Source organism: Spermophilus citellus, assembly GCF_964194105.1.
Source record: "Spermophilus citellus genome assembly, chromosome: 10".
Classification (NCBI taxonomy): domain Eukaryota; kingdom Metazoa; phylum Chordata; class Mammalia; order Rodentia; family Sciuridae; genus Spermophilus; species Spermophilus citellus.
In genome coordinates this window covers 131,927,698-131,953,204 of record NC_138197.1, presented here as the reverse complement: position 1 = coordinate 131,953,204, position 25,507 = coordinate 131,927,698, and the positions used below count along the sequence as shown (strand labels likewise).

The following is a 25,507-nucleotide window of genomic DNA, read 5'->3' as shown; positions in this document are numbered from 1 at the left end:
GGAATGAACCCCTGGCAGCCCTGAACACCCCTCACCGGCAGCACCGCATCCCCTCACCTTTGAGGAGCCAGGTGGCCGGGGAGGAAGACCCTGCCCTGGCTCATGGGCCTCCCCTGGACATCTTCCCCACCCTGGAGGGTCCCCCACCATTGGACAGAGCAGGCTCCCCAAAATGGCAGAGGCTTGACAGCTTTAAAGGCACCTTTCTGCCCCAGCCCCGACTCACATAGCACATGTCCCTTCTCAAGTGACTGTACACAGCAAAGTGTCCTGGGTGTCTTGGCCCACCCAGTTGTCACTGTGAAGAGCAGGGCACCTTGGAAGACTGTGTCAAGGGTGTGGCAGGAGAGCGGGCACAGAAGACTCACGAGGTCTCCACACATCAGCGCCAAGCGTTCCCCTGGCCGAGCCCTCTGCTCAGACCCATGGACATCGCCAGACACAAGCAAGGAGAGGTGGGCAGGGGTCCTCCAGGCAACCACAGGCCCCCTGGCCAGCACCTCCCACCCACACCTCAGGAGGGCGCTCTGGAGGTACGAGAGGCTGAAGGGCAGGCCTCGATTCAGGGACAGTGATAAGGACAGCCGCGGGGGCTCAGGTCACAGAAGTGCCTGGCACTTGGGCCTCATGTGGGAGAGAGGGAGAGGGAGAGGGAGGGAGAGGGAGAGGGAGAGGGAGAGAGAGGGAGAGGGAGAGACAGAGAGAGAGAGAGAGAGAGAGAGAGAGGGAGAGGGAGAGGGAGAGGGAGGGAGAGGGAGAGGGAGAGGGAGGGAGAGGGAGAGGGAGAGGGAGGGAGAGGGAGAGGGAGAGGGAGAGGGAGGGAGAGGGAGAGGGAGAGGGAGAGAGAGGGAGAGGGAGAGAGAGAGAATATGGTTACAAGGCTGCAGGGACCCAGGACAGGAAGCAACACCTGCTGTGTGACCACTGTCAGCATCAGTGACCTTGCAGGGTCCCGCCCCTGCCCAGCGGGGGGCTAAGACTTACCTTGGCGGGAGCAGCAGCAGTGGGCCTCGCTCACACTGAACATCTCCTCAGGCCTACAGATAAGGAGCCAAAGCCCAGGGTGGGCTGCCATGGGCACTGTGAGCCCCTGGTCAGGGGCCGTCTGAGGGCAGAGAGGGTGATGGGGAGGCTGGCCCAGGCTGTCTGTCCCTGCCTGCTTCTCCAGTCCTCTGCACACTCCCTGAGAGGTGTCCCTAGCCTGTGGCTACACTTATGGCCCACATTGTCCCCAGGGACGCTCCTCATATAGTCACTGGCCACTGGATCCCTATCACTTGTGCTCCAGGTCCAAAGAAAACTGAACATCCACGCTTGAACCTGTTCCTCTTGCTCCATGCTCTCCCTCCATGACAAATGGCCAAGACACACAGCCTCCTCTCCACATCCTCTCTCACCAGTCTCTCCTACATCCCCCGGCCACACCACTAGACCACCGCCTCTGTCCAAGCCAGGCCCCTGGGAAGGGCCCAGCAAGTGCCCTGTGAGTGAGGGATAGGTGGATGACGGGTGCATGGATTGATGGATGATGGACGGCTGATGGCTGATGAATGATGCATGGATAGGTGGGTGGATGGTGATTGGTGGGTGGATGGATGAAGGATGATGAATGATGAATGATGGATAATGGGTGCATGATGGATGGATTGATGAATGATGGATGGATGATGGATGATGGCAGATAGATGGATAGGTGGGTGGATGGGTGATTGGTGGATGGATAGATGAAGGATGATGAAGGATGGATGATGGTTGCATGACGGATGGATTGATGGATGATGGATGGAAGATGGATGGATGATGGATGACACATGATTCATGAATAGGTGGGTGGATGGATGATTGGTGGATGGATGGATGGATGGATGGATGGATGGATGGATGAAGGATAATGAATGATGGATGATGGATGGATGATAGATGGATTGATGGATGATGGATGGGCTGATGGATGATGGATGATTCATGGATAGGTGGGTGGATGAATGATAGATGGGTGAAGGACAATGAATGGTGGAAGATGGATGATGATGGATAGATGACGGATGGACAAAAATGGGTGGATATGTGGAAGAATGAGTTAATGGGTAGATCAGCGATTGAACTGGTGGATGGTTGGATGGATGGACAGACAAATATAATGGAATAACTGCAAGACTGGGGCTGCAAGACTGGGGTCATTTTACCTGCAGTGCTTTGCTTGGACAGTGCCTGGGCCCTTGGCGATGGGCTGAGTCGCACAGGTCACTTCCAGGGAGGGTCCAGAGCTATGGCCATCTCCAGGCACTTGCTTTGAGAGACAGTAAACACTCGGGCTGCAGTAGTTCAAGTCACCAAGGGAAAAAAAAGCCCCCAGGAAGAGAAGGGGAGAAGCAAGGCCACCGCAGCCTCGCCAGGTGTGCTCCCAATTCCTGAGATGTCCCTGAGACCTGCTGCACCCTCCCCGAGACGCTCCAGCCCAGGGAAGCTGGCGCAGACAGGTGTGCAGTCATGGACACATGGGTGGTCCCCAGCCTCCAACTCCATCCAGGACCCAGGACCCCTCCACCACCTGCCCCACACAACACCCAGGGACACACAGGAAACAGCACCCAGTGGACTTCGCTTTCTTTTTACAAAGACTTTATTGTTGGACATGCTTGACAAAAAAAAATTACAGCCACAATCGAGCTATGCCAAAATGATTGAGGAGCACATGTCATCTCCATCCCGCGAGGACTTTTAATGAATTTTCTCTTAAAGTAACAGCTGCCGTCATAACTTTTCTTTTCCACATAAAAATACACCATATTCTGAAGGTACCTTAGGAAAAACATTTTTTTTAAGTTTATAGTCCTTGGTCCGCATAGAAACTGAGTAGAGATGACATGGAAAGGGCCTTGTGTTTTCTCTACCCTGCACGCGCCATGCATCTGAGGCACCCGCGAGACCTTGTAAACATCCCTGGCTACCAGCAGCCGCTGAGGCCACATGGAGTCCTGCAGCCCCACGGCCCACAGGCACAGCCACCGGCCAACCCAACGCGGTGCAGCTGCCAGGCCCCGGAACACAGCCCCCCCTGCAGCCTCCCAGGACGCTGGGATGCTGGGCTCAGAGATGAGAATTCCCCAAAGTTCAAGGGTCCCCCAGTGGAAAAGTAATCAGAGCTGGTTTGAACGGGACCCTCAAAAACAAAACAGAGCCTTGGGCCATGCGCAGCTCTAAAGGGGAGAGGACTTTGGGTGGTGGTGAAGTGAGGGCTGTGGAGCCAGAGAGCCTGGTTCAGATCCTACCTCTGCCCCTTGGTGCTGTGTGCCTTCAGGCAAGTTACCTTGCCTCTCTGGCCTCAATTGCCTCATCTCTAAACTGGGAGCCACAAGACATACCTCGCAGGACCATCTGGGGATGAAACGAGCTTCCATCTGCAAAATGGCACGTGGGGGCCTGGCTCTCAGACTGAGAGCAGCCTGGGGAGCGAGGCCCTTCCCTCAGGCCCACAACATAAAGGGGAGCAAAACCCCAGTAAACAAGCTGGGTGCAGTGGCCGTGACCCCAGCCACTCAGGAGGCTGCAGCAGGAGATTGCAAGTTCAAGGCCAGATTGGGAAACTCAGCTAGATCCAGTCTCAAAATAAAAACTAAAACAACTGGGGATGTAGCTCAGGGTGGAGCCCCCTGGGTCCAGACCTCAGCACTGGGAAAAAAAAATCAGTAATCAGGACAGATAATACCATTGTCATGTGATGTTAAGATCAAAATGAACGTAAAAAATCCCCAAGATGGACAAAACATCAACATGTCAAATAGAGCCCCTGCCCCTGCCGGACCCTGCTCCCCTCCCCAGACCCGGGGTTCCCCTCCCTCAGCATCAGGCCATCCCCACACCCCGTCCCAAATCAAAGAAAGGCAGCTGCCCAGTGACGCTGTGGAGCCCAGGATCTGCTGTCCACGGCGCTGTCCCCCCGCAGTGGGAGGCTGGAACTGGTCAAGGAGGGTCTGAACACTCTGGGCCCCCCCCCGCCGCAGGCCAGCAGACAGAACCCGGATGCTGCAGACTGGCCCGCAGCACGCCACGCCTGCGGCACAGCAGTGAGACGCCTGGACGCTGCCTTCAGCCAGACGGCGCCTGAGTGTACCCACGGGGCAGTGGAGCCGCAGCCGGGCCCCAGACTCTCCTGCTGCTGTGTTCTGGAGAGCAGCGCGGTCCCCACAGGACCCTCCACCAGGTTCTGGGCACCCACCAACCCCAAAATCCAGGCTCTGAGCAAATGCCCGGGACACTCGGGCTGCAGTAGTTCAAGTCACCAAAAAAAAAAAAAAAAAGCCCCCAGGAAGAGAAGGGGAGAAGCAAGGCCACCGCGGCCTCGCCAGGTGTGCTCCCAATTCCTGAGATGTCCCTGAGCACTCCCGAGCCTGGCCACCAGTGGTCTCTGCCCAGCCCGGCAGGAGAAGAAGGGCCATCTGCGCCCAGATTACAGGACCTCCGGCCCGGCCGGCCCCGGGGCCCACAGCCCCCGGACTCTTGGGCACAGGGACACTTTGTGCAAGCACTTCCAGAACCTTCCAAGAGCAGCGGCTTCCCAGACCCGGGAGGAGGGCGTCCAGCTGGGCGGGAGGGCGAGCCGGTCATTTCCCAAGCAAGATGGGGAGTGAGCCTGCGGGTCCCCGGCTGGTCCCTGGGCCAGGCGCACAGGGAGGAACGGGCAGAGGGGAGGGGCCGGCAGCGGGCCCCAGCTGCAGGAGGCGGAGGTGACAGTGAAGTGATTTCCTCTATTCCAGGCCTCAGCCCCAGGCAGGGCGGGTCCCCAGGGCCAGGTGGCTGGTCTGGGCTGCTCTGGTGCCAGGGCGCGTGGCTGGGGACCCGAGCTGGGCCGGGCGGGCGTGGCTGGTGCGGGCGCTGGAGCGGGGCAGCGGGGGCAGTCAGGAGTTCCGGGGCGTGGGGAGGTCGATGACGATGGGCGGGTTCACAGGCTGGTAGTTCACAGTGCACACGGACGCGTTCACGTAGGTGGTCGTCCCATCCGCCATGACACCGTACCCTGGAGGGAGAGCACAGCCCTCAGGCCCGTCCCCGGGGCGTCCACTGTGTGCAGGAGCCTGAGGGAGCCGCCACCACAAGACCCTGGAGCGCAGGCTCCTCCTCTGTGAGAGGAAGGCGCTGCCCAGCCGGAGCCTGCCGCGGGGTAGGGACGGCACCACCATCCAGGCACAGCGCAGGGCCAGTGGGCGCGCACGTGGCCCCTAGCACCAGGCCACCGTCACACGGTCCCTTCCCTGCCAGCACCACCACGTCCTCACCACCATCGTCATCGCCTTCACCACTGTCACCATCAACACCACCATCTTTACATCAAGGTCCTCGCCATCCCCACCTCTGCGTCACCACCATGGCCACCCTCACCACTGCGTCACCACCATGGCCACCCTCACCTTCCCAGTGTCACGACACCGCCACCCTCTGGGCAAATCTCCTCTCCCCCACCTCTGCCTGAAGAGCCCCTCATCTGCAGCTCAGATGACCACCAGGCCACAGGGACGCCTGCCTCCTCTGTCAGGCTGCCTGTTCCTGGGACCCCCCTTTGGCCCGCGCGGTTGTGCAGAGTGTGCTTTGGGTCCCAGGCCACCCGCGGTCTGGCGGCCCTGCAGTCTGGTCACCCCACTGCACACGAGCCCCCCTTCCCGGGGTTCTGGGACTCTGCCTGGGGCGGCTGTCACCTAAGTGTGCCTTGAGGCCAGGTGTGGTGGGACCCCTCCTCCTGAGAAGTCCCCAGAGACCCTCGGGCTCAGCCTGAGGCCCGTTTGCTCTGAGCTGGAAAATGACCTGAAGTGTCCTGGTCCAGCAGGTCCCCTGCTGGGAAGTGCCTCTGGGGGAAGCCACATGGACCCCACCACACAGCAGCCACCGTGTTTCCTGCAGGGGGGGACGGGAGCCTGGCCCAGGCAGGACAGGTGTCAGAAGGAGCCGAGGAGGGGGCTGAACTCAGGAGGACGCCGGAGGGCTGAGGACAGCGGACGAGTCAGGCACGGGTGGCCAGGACTGGAGGTGAGGTCACCCTCCCGCTCCCCACAGTGTGAAGTGGACGTGCCCACAACCCCAGGAACGTGGCTCCGGCGTCCCAGGACAGGGGCCAGAATGCCATGTCCCTGGCGGCGTTAGGAATCCGGGGCCGTCCCTGCCCCAGAGCCCTCAGGCAGGCAGCCTGTCCTCGGGTCCACATTCATCAAGCACCGACTACGCGCCAGGCCCTGGGCAGGGAGTGACAGGGCCACTACCTTTAGGACGTCAGAGCCCAGACGTCCCCACCTCGGGAAAGTCCCGGCCTTCTCCCAAAGGCTTCCCAGACTAGTCTTGGGGCTCAGAGGACGGCACCCCGAGTCCTGGGAGAGCTCGCCCTCAGCCCCCCACTGTAAACATCACAGGGGTAGCCAGTGGCAGCCACGGTGTGGACAAGGTTGACCCGGGCACAGTGGCCACTGGCTCCTGCCCTTCAGGCTGAAGAAGTCAGGGAAGGTGGGTGCCCGGGCTGAAGGGAGGGAGGCAGCCCCCTGCAGGACCGGTGGGGTCCCTCCCCCCCACTCACCCACTGACCTTCATGGATGTGTCCGAAGACGTGCAGCCGCGGCTGGACGCGCCTCTGCACGGTGTTGAGCAGCTCCACGCAGCCCACCCGCTGCATCTTCTTGGGGACCCAGTCCAGGAAGCCTGCGCAGGGAGACACTGGGCCGTGACGGCTCTGGGAGACATGGCCTGGACTCCAGCCTGGGGGCCGCTCCTCCTCCTACAGCAGGCCCCCCCACCCGCTTCAGCCCAGGGACAGGGACCGCCACACGCTGCCCCGCAAAGCCACGGCCATCCTCCCAGCGGTAGCCTCCTCGCGGGCACCTGGGCGCGGTGCTCAGCAAAGGCCAGTACCCCAGACCCTCCCTGCTCAAGTGGCCTCAGGGAGGCGTCTGCCCAGTGCAGAGAGCAGCAGGCTGGGCCGAGGGCGCCGTGACCAGGGCAGGCGGGGCCTCTGCAGCGCCAGGGCGTGAGGCTCCCACTGCAGAAACTTCCCGAGCAAAACAGCACAGAACCATGACCATGAACGTGCTCAGCCACCGCAGCAGCTCACGTGGCCGTGCCCGTGTCTGCTGGCTGCCAGCCTCCCGGAGCCGCCCAGATGGCAGCTGCTTATTATCCTCACACGGCTACACAAACGAAGAATAATTGATTACTCCAAGCGACAATCGGGTTCCTCTCGCCCCTCTGTTTGGGTGGGCAAATAGCCCCTTCTGCAACTGCCAGCCAGGGACGGGGTGCTTCCTCCTGGAGTCAGGAGCTGACTTAGAGATGAAGCAGGCAGAGACCCAGGAGGAGGATGGGAAGGCGGAGAAGAGTCAGGAAATGGGTGGAAAGTAGACCCTGGGGTGACCACCAGGCTCTGCAGCCTATTGGCTGTGTGGTCTTGGACAAGCAAATTAACCTCTCTGTGCCTCTGTTTCATGCAAAAATTATAAGTGCTGTGCTGGGCACCGGGATCCCACCTGCCTGCAGCAGGGCCCATCTCACCCCCCATGTGTGCCAGGAGGGGTCTCCAGCTCCTCGGGCTCCTGGCATTTACAGCCGGGACCGGGGTGGGGTATTTCTCCTGGGAGGCCTGGCACACAGCTTCTGGCATGTGGTGGGGGTGGGTTGCCCAGAGGGCAGGAGGGCAAGAGAGCCTGGAGGGAGAAAGGAAGGGGGGCAGGAAGGGGGAGGGGAGGAAGGGACGGAGGGAGGGTCCAAGGCCCTGGACAGAGAGCCTCCCGTGACAGAGGACGCTGGATGTGGAAAGAACTGGCCCTGGGGTCGGGAGGCCCTGGGGACGGGAACCTGGTCATAAGCCCTCAAGCTCCTACACCCCCAGAGTCCTGGGCCTCTCCTTCCTTAGAAGATGGGATCACCGTCTAAGGGAGGGTGGCGCCCAGGTGCTGGCTGGCGGGCAGTGGCAGCAGGTGTGGGTGGGCACTCAGGCTGTGCTGACCTTCCACCCAGGACGTCCTCCTCCTCCAGAGCCTCTACCCGCAGCCCAGGAGCCCCGCCTGCCCTGGCAGCCCTGTGAGATGCAGCACCGCCCAGCACAGAGGCCGCCCGGGGCCTGGGCATGATGGCAGGTTCACAGAGGCGACTGTGGGAGCAGGAGGCTGGTCTGAACCAGCGTGTTGGGAGTCTGAACTCCATTCTAAGGACTGAGGAGTCACAGAAGGTCACGGAGGGATGGCACAGCGCAGCCCATGATCCCAAGGGCTCTCCCCACTGACAGGAGGGGAGTACACGAGAGGGCCAAGGGTCAGGCCCGGGGCCAGTGAGGCATGGTGGGCATGGAGAGGGAGGGAGGGGAGGGCCATGGTGGTGGAGGGTTGTGAGTGGAAGGGGCGACACAGATGGACAGGATGTGGGTCCCAGATGGGAAGCCGGGGGCCCAGGAAGTGGTTAGCAGGTGAGAGGCAGCCTCAGCCCGGACAAGGTGGTGGCCAGGGTGGAGAGGAGAGTCATTGGGAGGTGGAATCCACAGCCCTGGGGACACGGGATGGTGGCAGTGAGGGAGCCGCGTCCCGGTTTCTGACGGGGCAGGGGCCTGGATGGGGCGGGCCACGCAGGTCCTGGTAATTCTGTTCTGAGGACTTGGGTCTGGAGGGCCAGGGGCTGAACGCCCATTGTCCAGCATGAAACAGGCAGATGGGGGCTCAGGCTCCCGTGTGTGGCAAGGTCCAGGCTTGGCACACGGCAGGCTCAGGAGGTAAGGGGGCCCTGGGGTTATGCCCCAGCAAATGAGACTCAGAAGAGCCCATCCAGGACTTCCCTGGACAGGCCAGTTGACTCGGTTCACAGCCCCAGGCCCCGCCCCAAAGCCCCACCCAACCCCAGCGGGTGAGCTGGAGCTGGCCACCAGTGTGGGGCCTGCAGATCTTACCCAGTGGCGGTCCATGCGTGATCAGGATGTCAACACCTTCAGGAATGAGGTTCCACTTCTCCAGCAGGGCTTGGCCTCGTGGGAGGTTAAAGCCCCAGCCGTAAAACCAGGGCTGCCTGGAGGAGAAGAGTGGGCAGTTCAGAGAGGGTGGTCACAGGGAAGGGGACAGGCCACAGGGCAAGAGAGGCGATGCCACGCGGACGCTGCTCCTTCCCTGCTTCCTCATCGCCCCCCGCCCACAGCCACGGGGCTGTAGCTCATTGCCAGCTCCAGAGTGGGGCCACATGGACCCAGCTGTTCACGTCCCCCTGACCTGTCCCCAGCCCAGACCTAGACCCGTCAACGTAAGTCATCTCAGTTGGCTCAGTGGTGAGCAGTGGCTCAGACTCTTGGAGGGAGTCCCAGACATTTCCTTCAATGATGAGAAAAGCAGATACTGACATCCCTCTGTATCAACCAATGGCCTTCTAGACTTGGGCACTGTCAGCAGATATCAAGCCACTATTTCATCCTAACCACCATCATCACCACCAACACCACCACCACAATCACCACCATCACCACCATCACCACCACCACCACCATCAACAACCATCAGCACCATTACCACCATTACCACTACTATCACCACCATCACCACCATTACCAACCATCACCACCACCACAATTACCACCATCACCACCACCATCCCCATCACCACCACCATTACCACCATCACCAACCATCACCACCATCACCACCACCACCACCACCACCATCACCACCACCACCATCACCACCACCACCATTACCACCATCACCACCATTACCACCACCACCACCACCATCCCCATCACCACCACCACCATCACCATCATCACCACCACCATTACCACCACCACCATTACCACCACCACCACCACCATTACCACCATCACCACCACCACCACCACCATCACCACCACCACCACCACCATTACCACCATCACCACCACCACCACCACCATCCCCATCACCACCACCACCATCACCACCATCACCACCACCACCACCACCACCATCACCACCACCACCACCATCAACAACCATCAGCACCATTACCACCATTACCACTACTATCACCACCATCACCACCATTACCAACCATCACCACCATCACCACCACCACAATTACCACCATCACCACCACCATCCCCATCACCACCACCATTACCACCATCACCAACCATCACCACCATCACCACCACCACCACCACCACCATCACCACCACCACCACCACCACCATCACCACCACCACCATTACCACCATCACCACCACCACCATTACCACCATCACCACCACCACCATCACCATCATCACCACCACCATTGCCACCACCACCATTACCACCACCACCACCACCACCATCACCATCATCACCACCACCACCACCACCATCACCATCATCACCACCACCATCACCACCACCACCATTACCACCATCACCACCACCACCATCACCATCATCACCACCACCATTACCACCACCACCATTACCACCATCACCATCACCATCATCACCACCACCATTACCACCACCATCATTACCACCACCAACACCACCATTACCACCATCACCATCACCATCATCACCACCACCATTACCACCACCACCATTACCACCATCACCATCACCATCATCACCACCACCATTACCACCACCACCATTACCACCACCAACACCACCATTACCACCATCACCACCACTATTACCACCATCTCCACCACCACCACCACTGCCAATACCATCTCCAACACCAACAGCAACAGTAGCCACCGACACCACCCCCATCACACCACCACTGCTGTGGTCTAAAGGTTTGTCATATGTTGAATCCCCAGGTGACGGCATTAGGAGGTGGGGCTTGGCAGGTGATCAGGGCATGAGAGAGGAAACTACATGATGGGCTTAGTGCCCCTACAGAAGAACAGGTGAGGACGTGAGCAGCCATCATCTGGGCCAGAGAGGGCCCTCGGCAGACACGGAATCGTGCAGCACCTTGGTCTTGGACTTTCAGACTCTAGAATGGTGCGAAGCAAGTATCTGCCGTTCATGAGCTACCTAGTCTATGGGCTCTTATTACAGAAGCATGAAGAGACCGAGCCCGCCATCTCCCCATCACCGCCATCCCTGTTGTGGGCTAACTTACGTCCCCTCAGTGGTGCTACGAGGACCGTGAACAGTACCTGATTTGTCTGCATATACAACCAAGTTAAAATGAGGCCCTAGGGACTAGAACGGGTTCTGAATCCAGTGACCGGTGTCCTGAAAAGAGGGCCACGTGGAAACAGACACGCAGAGGAGCGCCAGAGGCAGTGGAGGAGAGAGAGACTGTAGTGGACACGGGCCAGGAAGGCCAAGGTGGCCATGGCCACAGGGGGCTGGGAGGCCTGGGGAGGTTGTCCCTCGGAGCCTCCAGGAGGAACGGCCCCCGCTGGTGCCGCTCGGACCTCTGGCTCCAGACAGGTGGTGACCACCTGCACACTCAGCACAGTCCCCCGCGCCCTGGCCCCAGGACCGCCAGCCGGCAGCAGGTGGGCCAGGTGGGTCAGTGAAGGCTTGTTCAGCTCACCAGCTCTGCCAGGGAGGCCACCTGTTTCAGGAACTCATGAATCCAGGGTTCACGTACTCCCATGTCACCATGAGGAGCCTGAGGCCCAGGAGAGCCATGCTACGGGGTCAGGCCCTGGGGTGCAGAGCCACAGCAGGGGTGGGTCCAGCCTTGCCTTCACAGGCCCTTGTGTGCCCAGAGCTGCCACCTAAATCCCTCCCATGGCTCAGGCGTCATCCTGTGGGGTGGCTGACACCCCAGTCTCTTACGCCAACAGCTCTATCCTATTGGCGGCCACTGGGTACACCGCTGGGAACCCTGGAGTTCCGTGGAACACCACTGAGAACGTGGCCCTCCCTCAGCAGGCTCCAGGCTGGAGGACAGGCTCAGGGGGTGGGGAGAGGCACCCAGAGGATCAGACCCAGGCCTGGTTCTCCCTTCCCCAGCATTGGGGCCTGCAGTGCCATCTCCTGGGCCCGAGGTTCCGGAGGAAGGTGGCTGACCACGTGGTTACTCAGAGGCCCAGGAGGGAGGTCAGTGAATGTTGAATAAAGGGTGGAGAGAGGACTGGACCAAGCAGCACCCTGTTACAGGCTGTTGGAGGACCTTCCCGTGGCCCGTGACTGCCACCAGCAATTCAGAGCTGAATCCAGCCCCCAAGGACCCTCCAGGGAGGACACTCAGTAAAACAGATAGAACACACAGGCCACCAACCTCCCAGACACTACTCCCCTAGGCTCTTGGCCTCTGGGAGGAGCTGTGACTCCCACCTCGTCCCCCACCAGGCATGACAGGCTGCAGGGAGCCCTGGGCACAGGTAAGGCCAGAAAGAGCCTGGCTCCCGGTCCCACTCCAGGCCTGAGAGAGGGGAAGATGGTGCCCAGGACCCACGAGGCTGTCTGTGCCCCGGCCCTGGGATCCCCATCCACAGGCAGAGCCCACCAGCTGAGGGGAGGGGCAGCTGGGGCTGGGGAATGGCCACTGGGGGTCAGCACCAGGGGAGGAGCCTCTCAGACACGCCCACCTAGGCCTGCCCTGTCCACCTGCAGAAACTCCTCAGCTTCTCAGACTCTCCCCAGAGAAGACCACAACACACACACACAGACACACACACACACACACACACGCGCACACACACGCACACACACGCACACGCACACACATGCGTGCGCGCACTTGATTTTATGCACAACTTTAAGTCAGAGGGGCCTGGGTGACGATGGTCTACCTCTTATCCACTGTGTGATTTGGGGCAAGGGGGGGGAGAGTTAGGTTGAACCACATCTATACAATCCCGTCTGAATACCCAGGAGCTCTAGACCTCAATTCCCTCATCTATAAATGAGGATTAAGTCAGTTAATCCATGAAACATGTTAAAATAATGTCTGGGTCACAGTCAGCACTCGTCACACTGCAGCTGCCTCATCATCTCATCCCCCCACCATCCCATCATCATTGCCACCACCACCACCACCACCATCATGACCATCACCATCATCACCACCATCACCACCACTACCTCCATGACCACAGTCACCACCACAATCGTCACCATCACCATCACCACCACCACCATTACTATCACCACCATCACCACCACTACCTCCATGACCACAGTCACCACCACAATCGTCACCATCACCATCACCACCACCACCATTACTATCACCACCATCACCACCATCTCCATCACCATCATTATCACCACCATTACCACCATGACCACGGTCACCACCACAATCGTCACCATCACCATCACCACCACCACCATTACTATCACCACCATCACCACCATCTCCATCACCATCATTATCACCACCATTACCACCATGACCACGGTCACCACCACAATCGTCACCATCACCATCACCACCACCACCATTACTATCACCACCATCACCACCATCTCCATCACCATCATTATCACCACCATTACCACCATGACCACGGTCACCACCACAATCATCACCATCACCATCACCACCATCACCACCACCATTACTATCACTATCACCATCATCACCACCATCATCACCATCATCATCACCACCATCATCACCATCATCACCCCCATCGTCATCATCATCATCACCACCATCACCACCACAATCATCACCATCACCATCATCACCAGTATCACCCCCACCCATCATCATCACCTCCACCACACCATCATCATTACCATCATCACCACCATCATCATGACCATCACCATCACCAAGGTCATCCTCACCATAACCACCACCATCACTATCACCATTACCATCATCACCATCACGACCATCACCACCACGACCACCATGAGCACCGTCACCACACATCATCATCACCTCCACCATCCCTTCATCATTGCCATCACCACCACCACCACCACCACCACCATCACCATCACATTCATCACCATTGTTGACATGGACTCCTCCTAGACTCACCCATGAAACATACATGACAAAGTTCTGGCCTAGGCAATGTGTTTTAAACTGCATTTTGATGGGTGGCAACAGCATTTTTAAAAAAAGAAACAGGAAAAGCAAAGGAATGAGTAGAGAGAGCAGGAAAGGGATATTTTAAACATATTTCTACTTAGTAGAAGCACTTCCACGCCCGAGTCACGGTGTGGCCCTTCCTCCTGCGGTCCTGGTCTGCAGTCCTGGCCGGCACAGCCCTGTCCCTGGCTCCAGGCGGCTTCAGCTCTGACTGCCAGGCTGGGTTTCCGAAGGCTCCCGGGAGCTCCGAGCCCGAGGCTGAGCGAGGGCCCTGGGGCAGCAGACGGTGCTGCTGCAGGAGGCTGTGCAGCCCGGATGCCGGGGCCTCGGGAGCCCCAGCCCCGCCAGCCAACGGGAGAAGGAGCAGTGGATTTCTGGCACTGACTTTCAAACACAGGCTCCATTTTTCAAAAATCTAATCAAATATTTACAAGGCAGGACGAGGCCTCCTCAGTGTGGAGAGAAGCAGCTGTTAGTTCTCCGGAGCCACCACAGGAGGTGAGTTTTTGATAGGGACACTCAGAAACACATCAGAGACCCCCATGGACCCCAACAGCTGCCCCTGGGGAGCCTCTGCCTGTCCGGCTTTCCCTCGCCCAGCACTAAGGGACCTCCTCTGGGTGGCAGGTCCTGCCCGGTCCTTGGAAACACCTGACCTGGAATCCCGGGACGCTGAACTCCGCTCACCCCGAGGGTGCCCCGTGATGGCACCGCAGCCCAGGACAGGTGGGCGGGAACCAGGTCTTGACGGGGCCAAAGGTCCTCATCTTTCCCACTTTCCCCCGCCTCCTTTCCCGTCCCATCTCAGCCCCCTCTGTGGGCCACGAGGACTTCTCAATCACACAGGCAAGCTGACTGTCCCCCAGGACCTGGCCGGGGTCCGTGGGCACTAATACCATAGTGTTAGGTCCTTGGCCCCTCTGACCCTAAAGCCGGAGCCGGACACCCTGGTTCCGCCCAGCGCTGGCCTCCTGACCCCTCCCAGCGCGTTTTCTCCCATGTCATGGGACAAGGAGGCATGGTCTGCAGACCTTGTCCCCAGGAACAGGGAGGTCCCTCTTACTCACCGCTGGACCCACTGCCTGGCACGGGAGAGAGGGCCTTACTGCGGCCCGTGAACACACACCTGAGCACCTGGAGCTCGCCCGCCAAAGAGGTGACATTGCAACTTTCATTAGAATTTGGGGACCAGAGAGGCAGGTCGTCGGGGACATTTCCGAGGACATTTCTGAGCTGGCCTCAGGCAGGGGCCTTTCTTGAGGGCAGGCAGGAGTCGCGGGGTCTGAGCAACTCTCTGGGGCAACCTTATCCACTGAGGCCTGGGCAGCCCTCAGGCCTGGACAACAAGGAACTGCCCAGTGTCCACGGACTCAGGCTCCGCCAGGCCAGGTCCCGCCCAGCAGGCGTCGGCCATGCAGGCCCCTCCTCAGCCCTCGAGGCCTGGCTCTGAAAGGAGGCACTGTGACCTGCGGCCTCACCTCCTGCAGGGTGCCTGATGTTTCAGACCAGGACAGGGCGGAGGGGACAAGAGGGGCTTGTCACCTGAGCTGCAGGATGCAGCCGCCCTCATCGCCCATGTCCCGGGCTCTGAGACCCATGGACACATGAGCCGTGGAGCTGGAGCGTCCCCAGGAGCCACACCACAACCTAGTGCCTGGGCCCCACCCCACCGCCCTCGGGCCAGGAGCCGGGGGTCTGCCCCTTCTGCCCCGTCCAGGGCACCTCCGGGCCCCCAGGAGGGCAGTGAATCCGAATTCAGGCTGAGCAAGGGGAGGCGGCTTCCTGTCCTGAATTTCTGTCTTTCGGTTCTAAAGTAACCATTGGAATAATTTTCTTACAGAATGATAGTTGCCATGGCAACCAGAGCAAATTTCCCTTTTCTGAAACAGATGTCTCATTTAGTTGAAAATTAGAATGTGAACAAACCCATGGGAAAAATTAATTCAAACTTTAACAGAGCGCTGAATACAATGTAATCTCCCGGAGGTTAACCCCTTAACAGCTTCTTTGTGCGCCCGTGGTCACCCCCGGATCTAGCCTAATTAAGCCCGCTTAGCCAATATAAATGACCTCGCGCCACCATTAGAGGCTCCCCCAAGCACGCAGCCAGGCTCCCATGCAGGGGAGGGGGCAATGCTTGGCTGCAGCAGAGCAGAGCAGGGCTCCTGCCCAGGTTTCCCGCCTCCCAGGCAGGGTGCACAGCCCGGGGCAGGGGTGGGCCCAGGGGTCAGTGAGCAGGGCACACCTGGCCTAGGCCACTAGGGTCCAGGCCAGGGAGGCCTGGGGTGTCCCTAAGTGGGGCTAAGCCCAGCAGTATGTCCAGGCCAGCATGCAACGCCTAAGAGGAGAGGGCAGGGGCCATGCTAGGCGGCCACTGAGGGCCACCCACACAGGCCCTGTTCTCACAGCCTGCTCAGGGAGGCGGCTGCCATCACCGCCCCCACTTCACAGAAGCCAGGGTGTGGAGGGGCTTCCAAGTGGGGCACGGGTGATTCCACACTCTTTGCCGCTGCCCAGAAGCAGACCTCACCCTCCTCCCCAAAACCCCTTCACCAGCCACCGCTGCAAGTAGCTGCTCAGCTAACCCTCAGGACAAAACTGTTGGGAGAGAAGGAAACCTGTAGCACAGAGAAGTCAAACAGTGTGTCTGAGGACGCACAGGAAATAAGAGGGGCTTGGACCAGGGTTCCAGGCTCTGCACCCTGTGCCCAGGATGGCTGAGGTGATAGAGGACCAGGGCACAGCTCCAGCCCTTCAATGGTGACTGCCTACCTGCTCTGCTGAGCAGCTCCTGAATGCCCCCTGGGGGGCCCCTCTGGCCCCGGCTGGACAGGGAGGACGCAGCCGGCATCTCTCCCATGACCTCCCTCCACTCCAAAGCCCTCCATGGCTCCCCAGTGCTTCCAGGACAAACCCAGACCTCACAGCCTGGCACACAGGGGCCTTAAGGCTGCCCCAGCCCTCTTCTACGATCCTCCCAGATTCCCTGCCCATCCACCACCTAAGGCCTCCACAGCCACCTCCTATTTCCCAAGCAGCCTGGCCTGTCCCACCTCCAAGCTCCCCAGAGATCTGAAAAGCTCTTCCTAGCCCTTCTTCATCAACCACCGCCCATTATTCACCAAGGCCCAGCTCAGAGGCCCCCCATTCCAGGAGTGTCCCCTCTTTATGCTGACTGCCCGCCTGCCCACTCCTTCTGGGCAGGACCAGGTCAAATGCACCTTGGTTCCTCCCCCAACAGAGGGCTGGCCCAGATGGGTTTCAGGGAGCGTCTGCTCCTGGCGCACATGTAGGAAGGAAGGAAAGGGGTGAATGAGAGGTGGGGGCAGGCGGGAGGAAACACACATCAGCCCCTCCCCATCCTGGTGGGAGCCCCACCCGAGGGCCCCAACAGTCGATCCCCAAGACCACATCAGCAAGAATGACCATGCAGACTCCTGGTTACCTGTTCTGTCTTGCCTCCCGTGGCCCTGCCCACATGGGCTGGGGGCCCATTTTACAGATGAGGCCACAGAGGCAAACCTAGACCCAAGACACTCACACCCCTCTGCTGCGTCCAGACCCCTGGGAAACTCAGCTCTCCAAGGACCCCAGGCAGCCCATTCTGCAGGACAGGGGCCTGGGGGACACCGAAGCAGGAACCCTGCTGCCCACCTGGGCAGCCGTCACTCAGGCCCTCTGAGGGAAGAAGAGCAAAGGCCCCGTGGAGTGGAACTGCCAGGCCAGGCCTTTCCTTCTCCTCTTGACCCTCTGGAGTCTCCTTCCTCCAGGGGAGGCCACCGCCTGGCTGGGACGGTGATGTCGCCCAGCTCTGGGGCCGGTGCAGCCTCCCTGGGCGCTCAGAAATGCCCAGGCCCCTTCCCCAGGCAGAGCCCTCTGCAACCCGGTCCTGCACCTGTCTGCCGGTCCCAGCTGGTACCACCCCCAAAGAAGCCAGGCTTTCCGGGGCCACTGCCAGGGAGCTGGCCATGTCACGGTCAATTACTAGCGTCTCAGGGGGGGACCACCCTGGCCCTGGCCCTAAGTCCCTCCTCAGAGCCGCCTGCATCCCAGGGTGCTCCACCCCACTCTGAAGCTGAGGACCCAAGGCTCAGAAAGGCCCAGGACCCGCCTGAGTGCCCCAGGCAAGCTCACGCCTACACCAAGATGGGGACATGAGGACTTCGCAGCCTCCTGGGGACACCTCATGTCCCGGCTCCACTGCCACCCGCCCAGCTGAGTTGGCTTCACCTCCTCTTGCTGCACCCCTGGGCTGTGCTGAGGCCAGGGGCTGCAGGAGGTGGGGACAGGGACTCCAGCTCCTCCTGCCCCATGGCCCCAGGCTGCTAAGAAGGGTCAGGGCTCCGTGGTGCTGCTTCGTGACCCCGAAGCCTGTCAATCACACACTTGCTGGGGCACATCCCACCGTGGGCAACAGCAGCAAGGTGAGTGGCACCCAGGAACGTCCTTTGTCATTCCTAATTAATCCCCCTCCCACGTGCAGAGCCATCCATCTTTTGTTTCCTGGACTCCGCAGCCGGGAGAAGCAGATGATTCGTTTCGAACATTAATCTCACGTGCAGAAGAGATGCTGTGGGCAGAGGGGCCGTCTGGGAAGGAGGAGGAACAGCAGCGCCAGTCAGCGTCACCCACAGGTGCAAGGAAGGCCGGGACAGGAAGGGCACAAGAGAAGCTCTGTGCGTGTGTGTGTGTGTGTGCGACACACGTGTGTGCAGGGGCAGGACCGAGCCCAGGCAGGGCTTCCAGTCAGTGCAGGATGGCCACAGGCAGGCAGCTGCTGGCTTCTCAAGACGGGAGAGAAGAGGGACACCCCTAAAGTCACAGCGACTCCCAGACCCATGGCTCCATGTCCCTCCCTGTCGCACTTCTCACCCCCTTACACAAGAGGGACAGAGGCCTGGGAGGAACGCGTCACACCGGGGCAGGGATCCCGGAGCCCGAGCCCAGTCCTTCCTATGCTCTGCAGCCCAGCAGGGCCAGCAGTGGACCTGGCGGGGCAGGGGAGGCCAGGGCAGCCCGTGCTGTGGGCCTGCCAGTCCACCTGCACCCAGCTGCACTCCTGCATGGAGACCCCGGGGCGGAGATCCAGGCTGGGGGGCAGCTCCCGGGAGGCCAGCTGGGTCAGCTCCTGAGTGATGTGGACGGCACAGCCCCCGCTGAAACCACCCGGAAACGAGGCACACCACGGATCCCTGTGGGGACCACAGCCTCGGGTCCAGAGAGGGGACCAAAGGCCATGCCGTGACAGAAGGGGTGGCCAGGTTGGCCCACGGCAAGTGGCCCTGCAACCTCTTCCTTCAGGCTGCGCCCCAGAGGGCTTCAAGGCAAGGGTGGGTCAGAAAGAGCCATAATCATGCAGGGCAGGACCCTCTGCCACACAGAGCAAGACCCAGGTCCCGCTCCTGCAGGGGCCCCCCACCAGGAACCCCACCAGGACCCCCACCAGGTGCCCCCCACCAGGACCCCCCACCAGGACCCCCACCAGGCACCCCCCACCAGGACCCCCCAGGACCCCCACCAGGGACCCCCCAGGGCCCCCAACCAGGAACCCCACCAGGGACCCCCCTATCAGGACCCCCCACCAGGGACCCCCCACCAGGGACCTCCACCAGGGACCCCCCCCGCCAGGACCCCTACAGGGACCCCCCACCAGGACCCCCACTAGGATCCCCCATCGGGACCCCCACCAGGACCCCCACCAGATATCCCCCACCAGGACCCCCACCAGGACCCCCACCAGGACCCCCACCAGGGACCCCCACCAGGCACCCCACCAGGAACCCCACCAGGTGCCCCCCACCAGGCACCCCCCACCAGGACCCCCACCAGGACCCCCACCAGGACTGTGTGCACCAGGAAGCCCACCAGGACTCCCACCAGGACACCCCACCAGGACCCCCACCAGGACCCCCACCAGGACCCCCACCAGGACCCCCACCAGGCACCCCCCACCAGGACCCCCACCAGGACCCCCACCAGGACTGTGTGCACCAGGACCCCCACCAGGACCCCCACCAGGACCCCCACCAGGACTGTGTGCACCAGGACCCCCACCAGGACCCCCACCAGGGACCCCCACCAGGACCCCCACCAGGGACCCCCCACCAGGGACCTCCACCAGGGACCCCCCACCAGGGACCTCCACCAGGGACCCCCCCCGCCAGGACCCCTACAGGGACCCCCCACCAGGACCCCCACTAGGATCCCCCATCGGGACCCCCACCAGGACCCCCACCAGATATCCCCCACCAGGACCCCCACCAGGACCCCCACCAGGACACCCCACCAGGACCCCCACCAGGACCCCCACCAGGACCCCCACCAGGACTGTGTGCACCAGGAAGCCCACCAGGACCCCCACCAGGACACCCCACCAGGACCCCCACCAGGACCCCCACCAGGCACCCCCCACCAGGACCCCCACCAGGACCCCCCACCAGGACCCCCCACCAGGACCCCCACCAGGACCCCCACCAGGACTGTGTGCACCAGGAAGCCCACCAGGACCCCCACCAGGACACCCCACCAGGACCCCCACCAGGACCCCCACCAGGACCCCCCACCAGGACCCCCACCAGGACTGTGTGCACCAGGACCCCCACCAGGACCCCCACCAGGACACCCCACCAGGACCCCCACCAGGACCCCCACCAGGACTGTGTGCACCAGGACCCCCACCAGGACCCCCACCAGGACCCCCACCAGGACCCCCACCAGGACTGTGTGCACCAGGACCCCCACCAGGACCCCCACCAGGACCCCCACCAGGACCCCCACCAGGACCCCCACCAGGACTGTGTGCACCAGGACCCCCACCAGGACCCCCACCAGGACTGTGTGCACCAGGAAGCCCTAGGCCAAGAAATTCACATGAAGTGGCCCCTGCAGAAGCACAGGAGCAGGGTGGCCGTCCACCTGGCTCACACCACAGGGCTTCTGGAAAAGGTGATGTCACCAGAGGCCTTGAAGCCAGGTGGACCATGGCCACAGGACAGGGCCAGGTGGGCAGAGCCGGCCTCTCTGGTCTCCTGTGAGCAGGAGGCCTTGGCCAGTGGCAGCCAGGGCAACAGGGGCTGCCAGGACCAGGTGGGGTCTAGCCAGCCTGGAGCCTGGTCACCTGCCGTCCCCACCAGGAAGCAACTGCATTCTGATGAGTGGCGTGAGAGGCAAGGAGGGCCTGGGGCGGTGACCCGTCTCGTGTCCTTTTCACAAAGTGAGACGATTGAGCCTCACACTGGGCAGCCCCAGGGCCAACCTTTCCCGCCCACCAGCTTGGCCACCTGTAAACCACCCCCATCGCCCCCCCACCTCTGGGGGTCCTGGGCAGCAGGATGGGAGCCCCGGTGTGCCGCTGGCCAGCCTCCTCGAGGCCTAAGGACAGGGGATATCTCTGCTGTGTTCTCACACAGGTCTGGCCCTGCTGTTTGGGGAGACTGGTGCCCAAGGCTCTGGCTCCTGGGAGGTGCGGGAACCTGCTGGCTCCGGGGTCCCACCCCATGAAGGCACCAGGCCTCCTAGCCGAGAAGGAGGCCCGGACCAGCTCCGTCCAGCCGGCAGACACTTCTCAAAGTTTATGCCTCAGCAGGTTTGGATCCCTCCTTTCAAAACACCAGAAGTAATTAGACCAGATGGACTCGATGCCTGCCAACCTCACCCTCCCGCACTCCTTTTTTTTAAAATCAAGGCCGTTTTCAGTTAAATGAGAACAAAAATGCATCCAAAGTCCATAAATGAATACGGTGCAGACGGATTTTTTTAACACTGAGGGTTTTGTAACAGCTGAGCTCCTCCTCTCCTCCCGGGTGGGTTCCGGCTCCCTTCCCCTGAGCGGCTCCTGGGGAAGGCCCGACATCCAGGCTGTGCCCAAGGGACCAGAAAGAGAACCACTTCCTGAGCCCTACAGAGTCACGGTTCCGCGTTGTCCAACCAGGTGTGGGGACAGCCCAAGCCAGGCAGCAAGGGTCTGACCAAGGGGAGGGGAAGGGACTGTGGACCTTGGCTGGGGTGGGGGAGGACAGGGCGTGGGAAGCCAGAGGCCGGCTTTAGAGAGGCCAGCACAGGAGGAGGAAGGACCCAATGGGCAAGGAGTTGGTGACGAGCCTGGGAGGAGGCCACAGAGAGTGTGGACACAGAAAAGCCAGGCCAGGCACTGACCCTCACAGAGGCCCCACAGCCCGGCCTCGTCCGCCCACCTGTTCGTTCATTCATCCATTTATTCATTCAACAAATGTTTATTGTGACAAGTCAGAGACTGTCCTGGGCACTCGGGTCAGGTCCAGAGAGAGTCTATAAGGAAAAAAGAGGTTCAGGTGCCTGGCCTGGCGGGACCTCAGGGGTTCTAGGCGGGGACAGAGATGGAGAGAAATCACCTGTCTGTGACCGGACATGTGGTCCTGAGCCGGATGGACTAGCCAGGTGGGAGAGCGGCCCACAGTGGACCCCGAGCATAGAGAAGGTGAGCGCAGAGCCGAGGACAGTTTCTCTACGTGGTGACGGTCCAGGTGGTGTCACATGGAGAAGCCCAGGATGGGACCCCTACCTCACACTATCCACACCGTCACCCCGCCCAGGAGTAACAGGCAAAGCAACGAGGTTCTGGAGACAACCTAGAAACCGTCCCCAGCTCAGGGGGGAGGTCTCAACAGGACACAGCGAGCCTCCACCAGAAGGGACACCGAGACGTCCACGACCCACCGCCAAGACGCCGTTCACCTGGCACTGGGCGGGGCAGGTGGCAGAGGAGGAAAGCCGTCCGCAGCATTCCTCCTGACCAAGGGCCCATGCTCACGCCAGAGGACACCAAGGATGGACAGCCCGGCGTTCCTGAAATGCACGAAAGACTCGCGAGCGTCACAGCAGGAAGTCAGGTGGCCAGCAGACGCGACAGCTTCACCTCCCAGGCCACCAGGAGGAGCAAAGCCACGGAGGCACCAGCACAGGCCACCCCGGGAAGGAGCATCTAAAGCCCCCAGAGCCAGTGTTGGCCAGGATGTAAGGGACAGGTGTGCACACATCTGTGTGTGTGCATGTGTGTGCATGTGTGTATGCATATGTGTGTGTGCATGTGTCTGTGTGAGTGTGCATGTGTGTGTGCATGTCTGCAGGTGTGCACACATCTGTGTGTGCATGTGTGTGCATGTGTCTGTGTGCATGTGTCTGTGTGCATGTGTGTGTGCATGTCTGCAGGTGTGCACACATCTGTGTGTGTGCATGTGTATGTGCATGGGTGTGTATGTCTGTGTGTGTGTGTTTGCATGTGTGTGCATGTGCGCGCGTTTGCATGTGTGTGCATGTCTATATGTGTGTGTGTGTGTGCGTTTGCATGTGTGTGTGTGCGTGTGTGTGCGTGTGTGTGTGAGCGGCACACAGACATCCAGGACTATGTACCTCTGTGCCCTTAGAGACGTGTAAGAATGTTCGCAGCAATGGATTTATAACAGCTCCAAACCAGTGGTGGTTAGACTGAGAGACGGAGGAAGAAATTGCAATTCACTCATTTAATGAAACCTAAATGGCAGTAGGAAAAGAACCAATTACAAAAGCACATCACAATGTGGAAGGATCTTAAAAATATAAGCCCCCCCCAAAAAAAAAAAAACCCACAGACACCAAGTATCTCAAACTGTATGGATTCAGTTTGACGAAGTTCAAAGGTCAGGCGGATGAGGGCTGGCAGGAGTCTCTGTACCTAGACAGGGTTTTGCTGTGAACAAAACTGACCTAAAACACCAAATCTCATTCTTAAAAAACTGTAAAAGAAAACAGAAAACCAAAGTACGGCAGGCTCAGGACAGCCAGTGAGACACAGCGGCCAGACACAGCGGACGTGAACAAAGATCAGATCACGTCTTAGTATGTCACGTGACACTCATGGAAAATGGCAGTCCCTTCGCCTCCCAGCAGTCCCTGCAGCCTGGGCTGGGTGACAGCACCCATCCCGGGGCCCCTGCAGGGACTGGGCAAGGACCCGTGGTCAGCACCGAGCTCAGGCCTGGCTGTGCGAGGCTTGGCCAGCCTGAGGCTCATGGCCATGGGCCCCTCCCTCCCCTGGACAGCTGCACCACACATGGTCAGGGCCTTGCACAGGCCAGGCACACCGTGGCCACATGGGCCACATGGCCCCAGCACGGGCCTGATGGGGAAGCAGGACCACAGGTCGGCCTCACCGTCGGCCAGGCCAGGCTCTTGGTGGCCATGCCCACCACGCTGCGCCGCGAGTTGGCCCTTCCTGGCTTGTTCTGGAGAGTCCTGGACACTGAGGCCAGCCCTGAAGGACCCTGCCCCCAGCCCAGAAACTGTGGCCTCCCAGGGGGCTGCGGCCGGAGGACCTGGGTCACCCCCAGCCAGCCCTGCTGCACACCTGGGGACGGGCAGCTGGTTGCTCATCCAAGCCCTGTCAGCTCTCCTCTGGGCTCCTGCCTGGGGCTGACAACCTGCTTCCCGTGGCCCTCTGTGGCCCTGCTCTGCCTCCCAGGGCCACATGGAACACGTCCACCCCTGGCCTGCCGGCCTGGCCACAGGTCACGTCTGCTCTGTTCATTCCCCCCGCCCCGCCCGGCTCCGCTGGCAAAACCATGCCTGTGAAGCTGGAGAGAACCTCTCCTGAGCTCCATGAGAGCCATGTGTCACAGGAGGGAAGAGGAGGGAAGGGCACACCTGACCCATGGAGGTCAGCTCTGCCGCCTGCTGCCTCCTGCCAGCTGCCCTGTATCCGGGCAGCCCGCACCAGGGGAGCTGAGTGCCCCCAGCCCAGACCTCCACAGGCAGCTGGAGAGGTGCACCCACCCGCCCACCCAGCACCAGGCAGAACCCGCAGCCGGCAGGACGCCTCCTCCAGAGAGAGTGGCTTCTGGCACCCGAAGGCCACCAGCAGCTGGGGTCCCTCCCACTGAGCAGCCCAGGAGGACAGCACCCACCACCACCTCACGGCCTCTCCCCCTTAGTGACCGCAAACCCGGCTCAGGGAGGCGACCCAGCTTGTCCAGGGTCCCTCCAAAGCTCAGGGGCAGGACTGGGACTGGATTCCTGAGTTCCCGGTGCCACCCCAGCTCTGGGGACAGAAGGAAGGTCACCTAGAACCTGCTGCACACTCCAGTAGCTGTGTGGCTCCTGGGAGAGGACTCCTCTGTGTCACACACATGCACACACGCGTACACATGCTCGCGCGCGTGCACACACACACACACACACACGCAGGCTCCCGTGGAGTTGAGGAGTCAGGTGGGCATCCTTCTCAGGTGGGCAGCGTATCCTCAGGTCCTGGGAGTACCCAAGACTCCAAGGGGACCCTGAAGCTGCCAGCAGTGTGACGGGGCGGGTGATGGCAGGACCCCAGCTCCGGGCTCTGGCTGCTCAGCCTCTCCTGCAGCCAGCCCACCTGCCCGCCCTGGAAACCCGGGCTCTTCCCTCTGCCGGCCACGCCGTTCGGGCCTCCTTAGGTTTCTGTCCCTTTAGCCTCTGACTTTCCCCAGTGGGAGGCCTCCCTGGCCAGCTCTCAGGGCCTCCCCCAGGGCCTCCTCCCAGGGCCTCCCCCAGG

At 60.8% G+C, this 25,507-nt stretch overlaps 1 protein-coding gene across 1 annotated transcript in view; it reads right to left on the bottom strand.

The window, feature by feature from the left end:
* Positions 1-4,606: 4,606 nt before the first annotated feature.
* MPPED1 (metallophosphoesterase domain containing 1) overlaps positions 4,607-25,507 on the bottom strand; it is a 64,837-nt gene continuing 43,936 nt past the window's right edge. The window contains exons 4-6 of the mRNA XM_081311452.1: positions 8,912-9,027; positions 6,568-6,681; positions 4,607-5,017 (exon numbers count right to left, since the gene is read on the bottom strand). Of these exons, the coding sequence (XP_081167578.1) occupies positions 4,899-5,017; positions 6,568-6,681; positions 8,912-9,027 (349 nt within the window). The 3' untranslated portion in view covers positions 4,607-4,898. The remainder of the gene's footprint in view (positions 5,018-6,567; positions 6,682-8,911; positions 9,028-25,507) is intronic.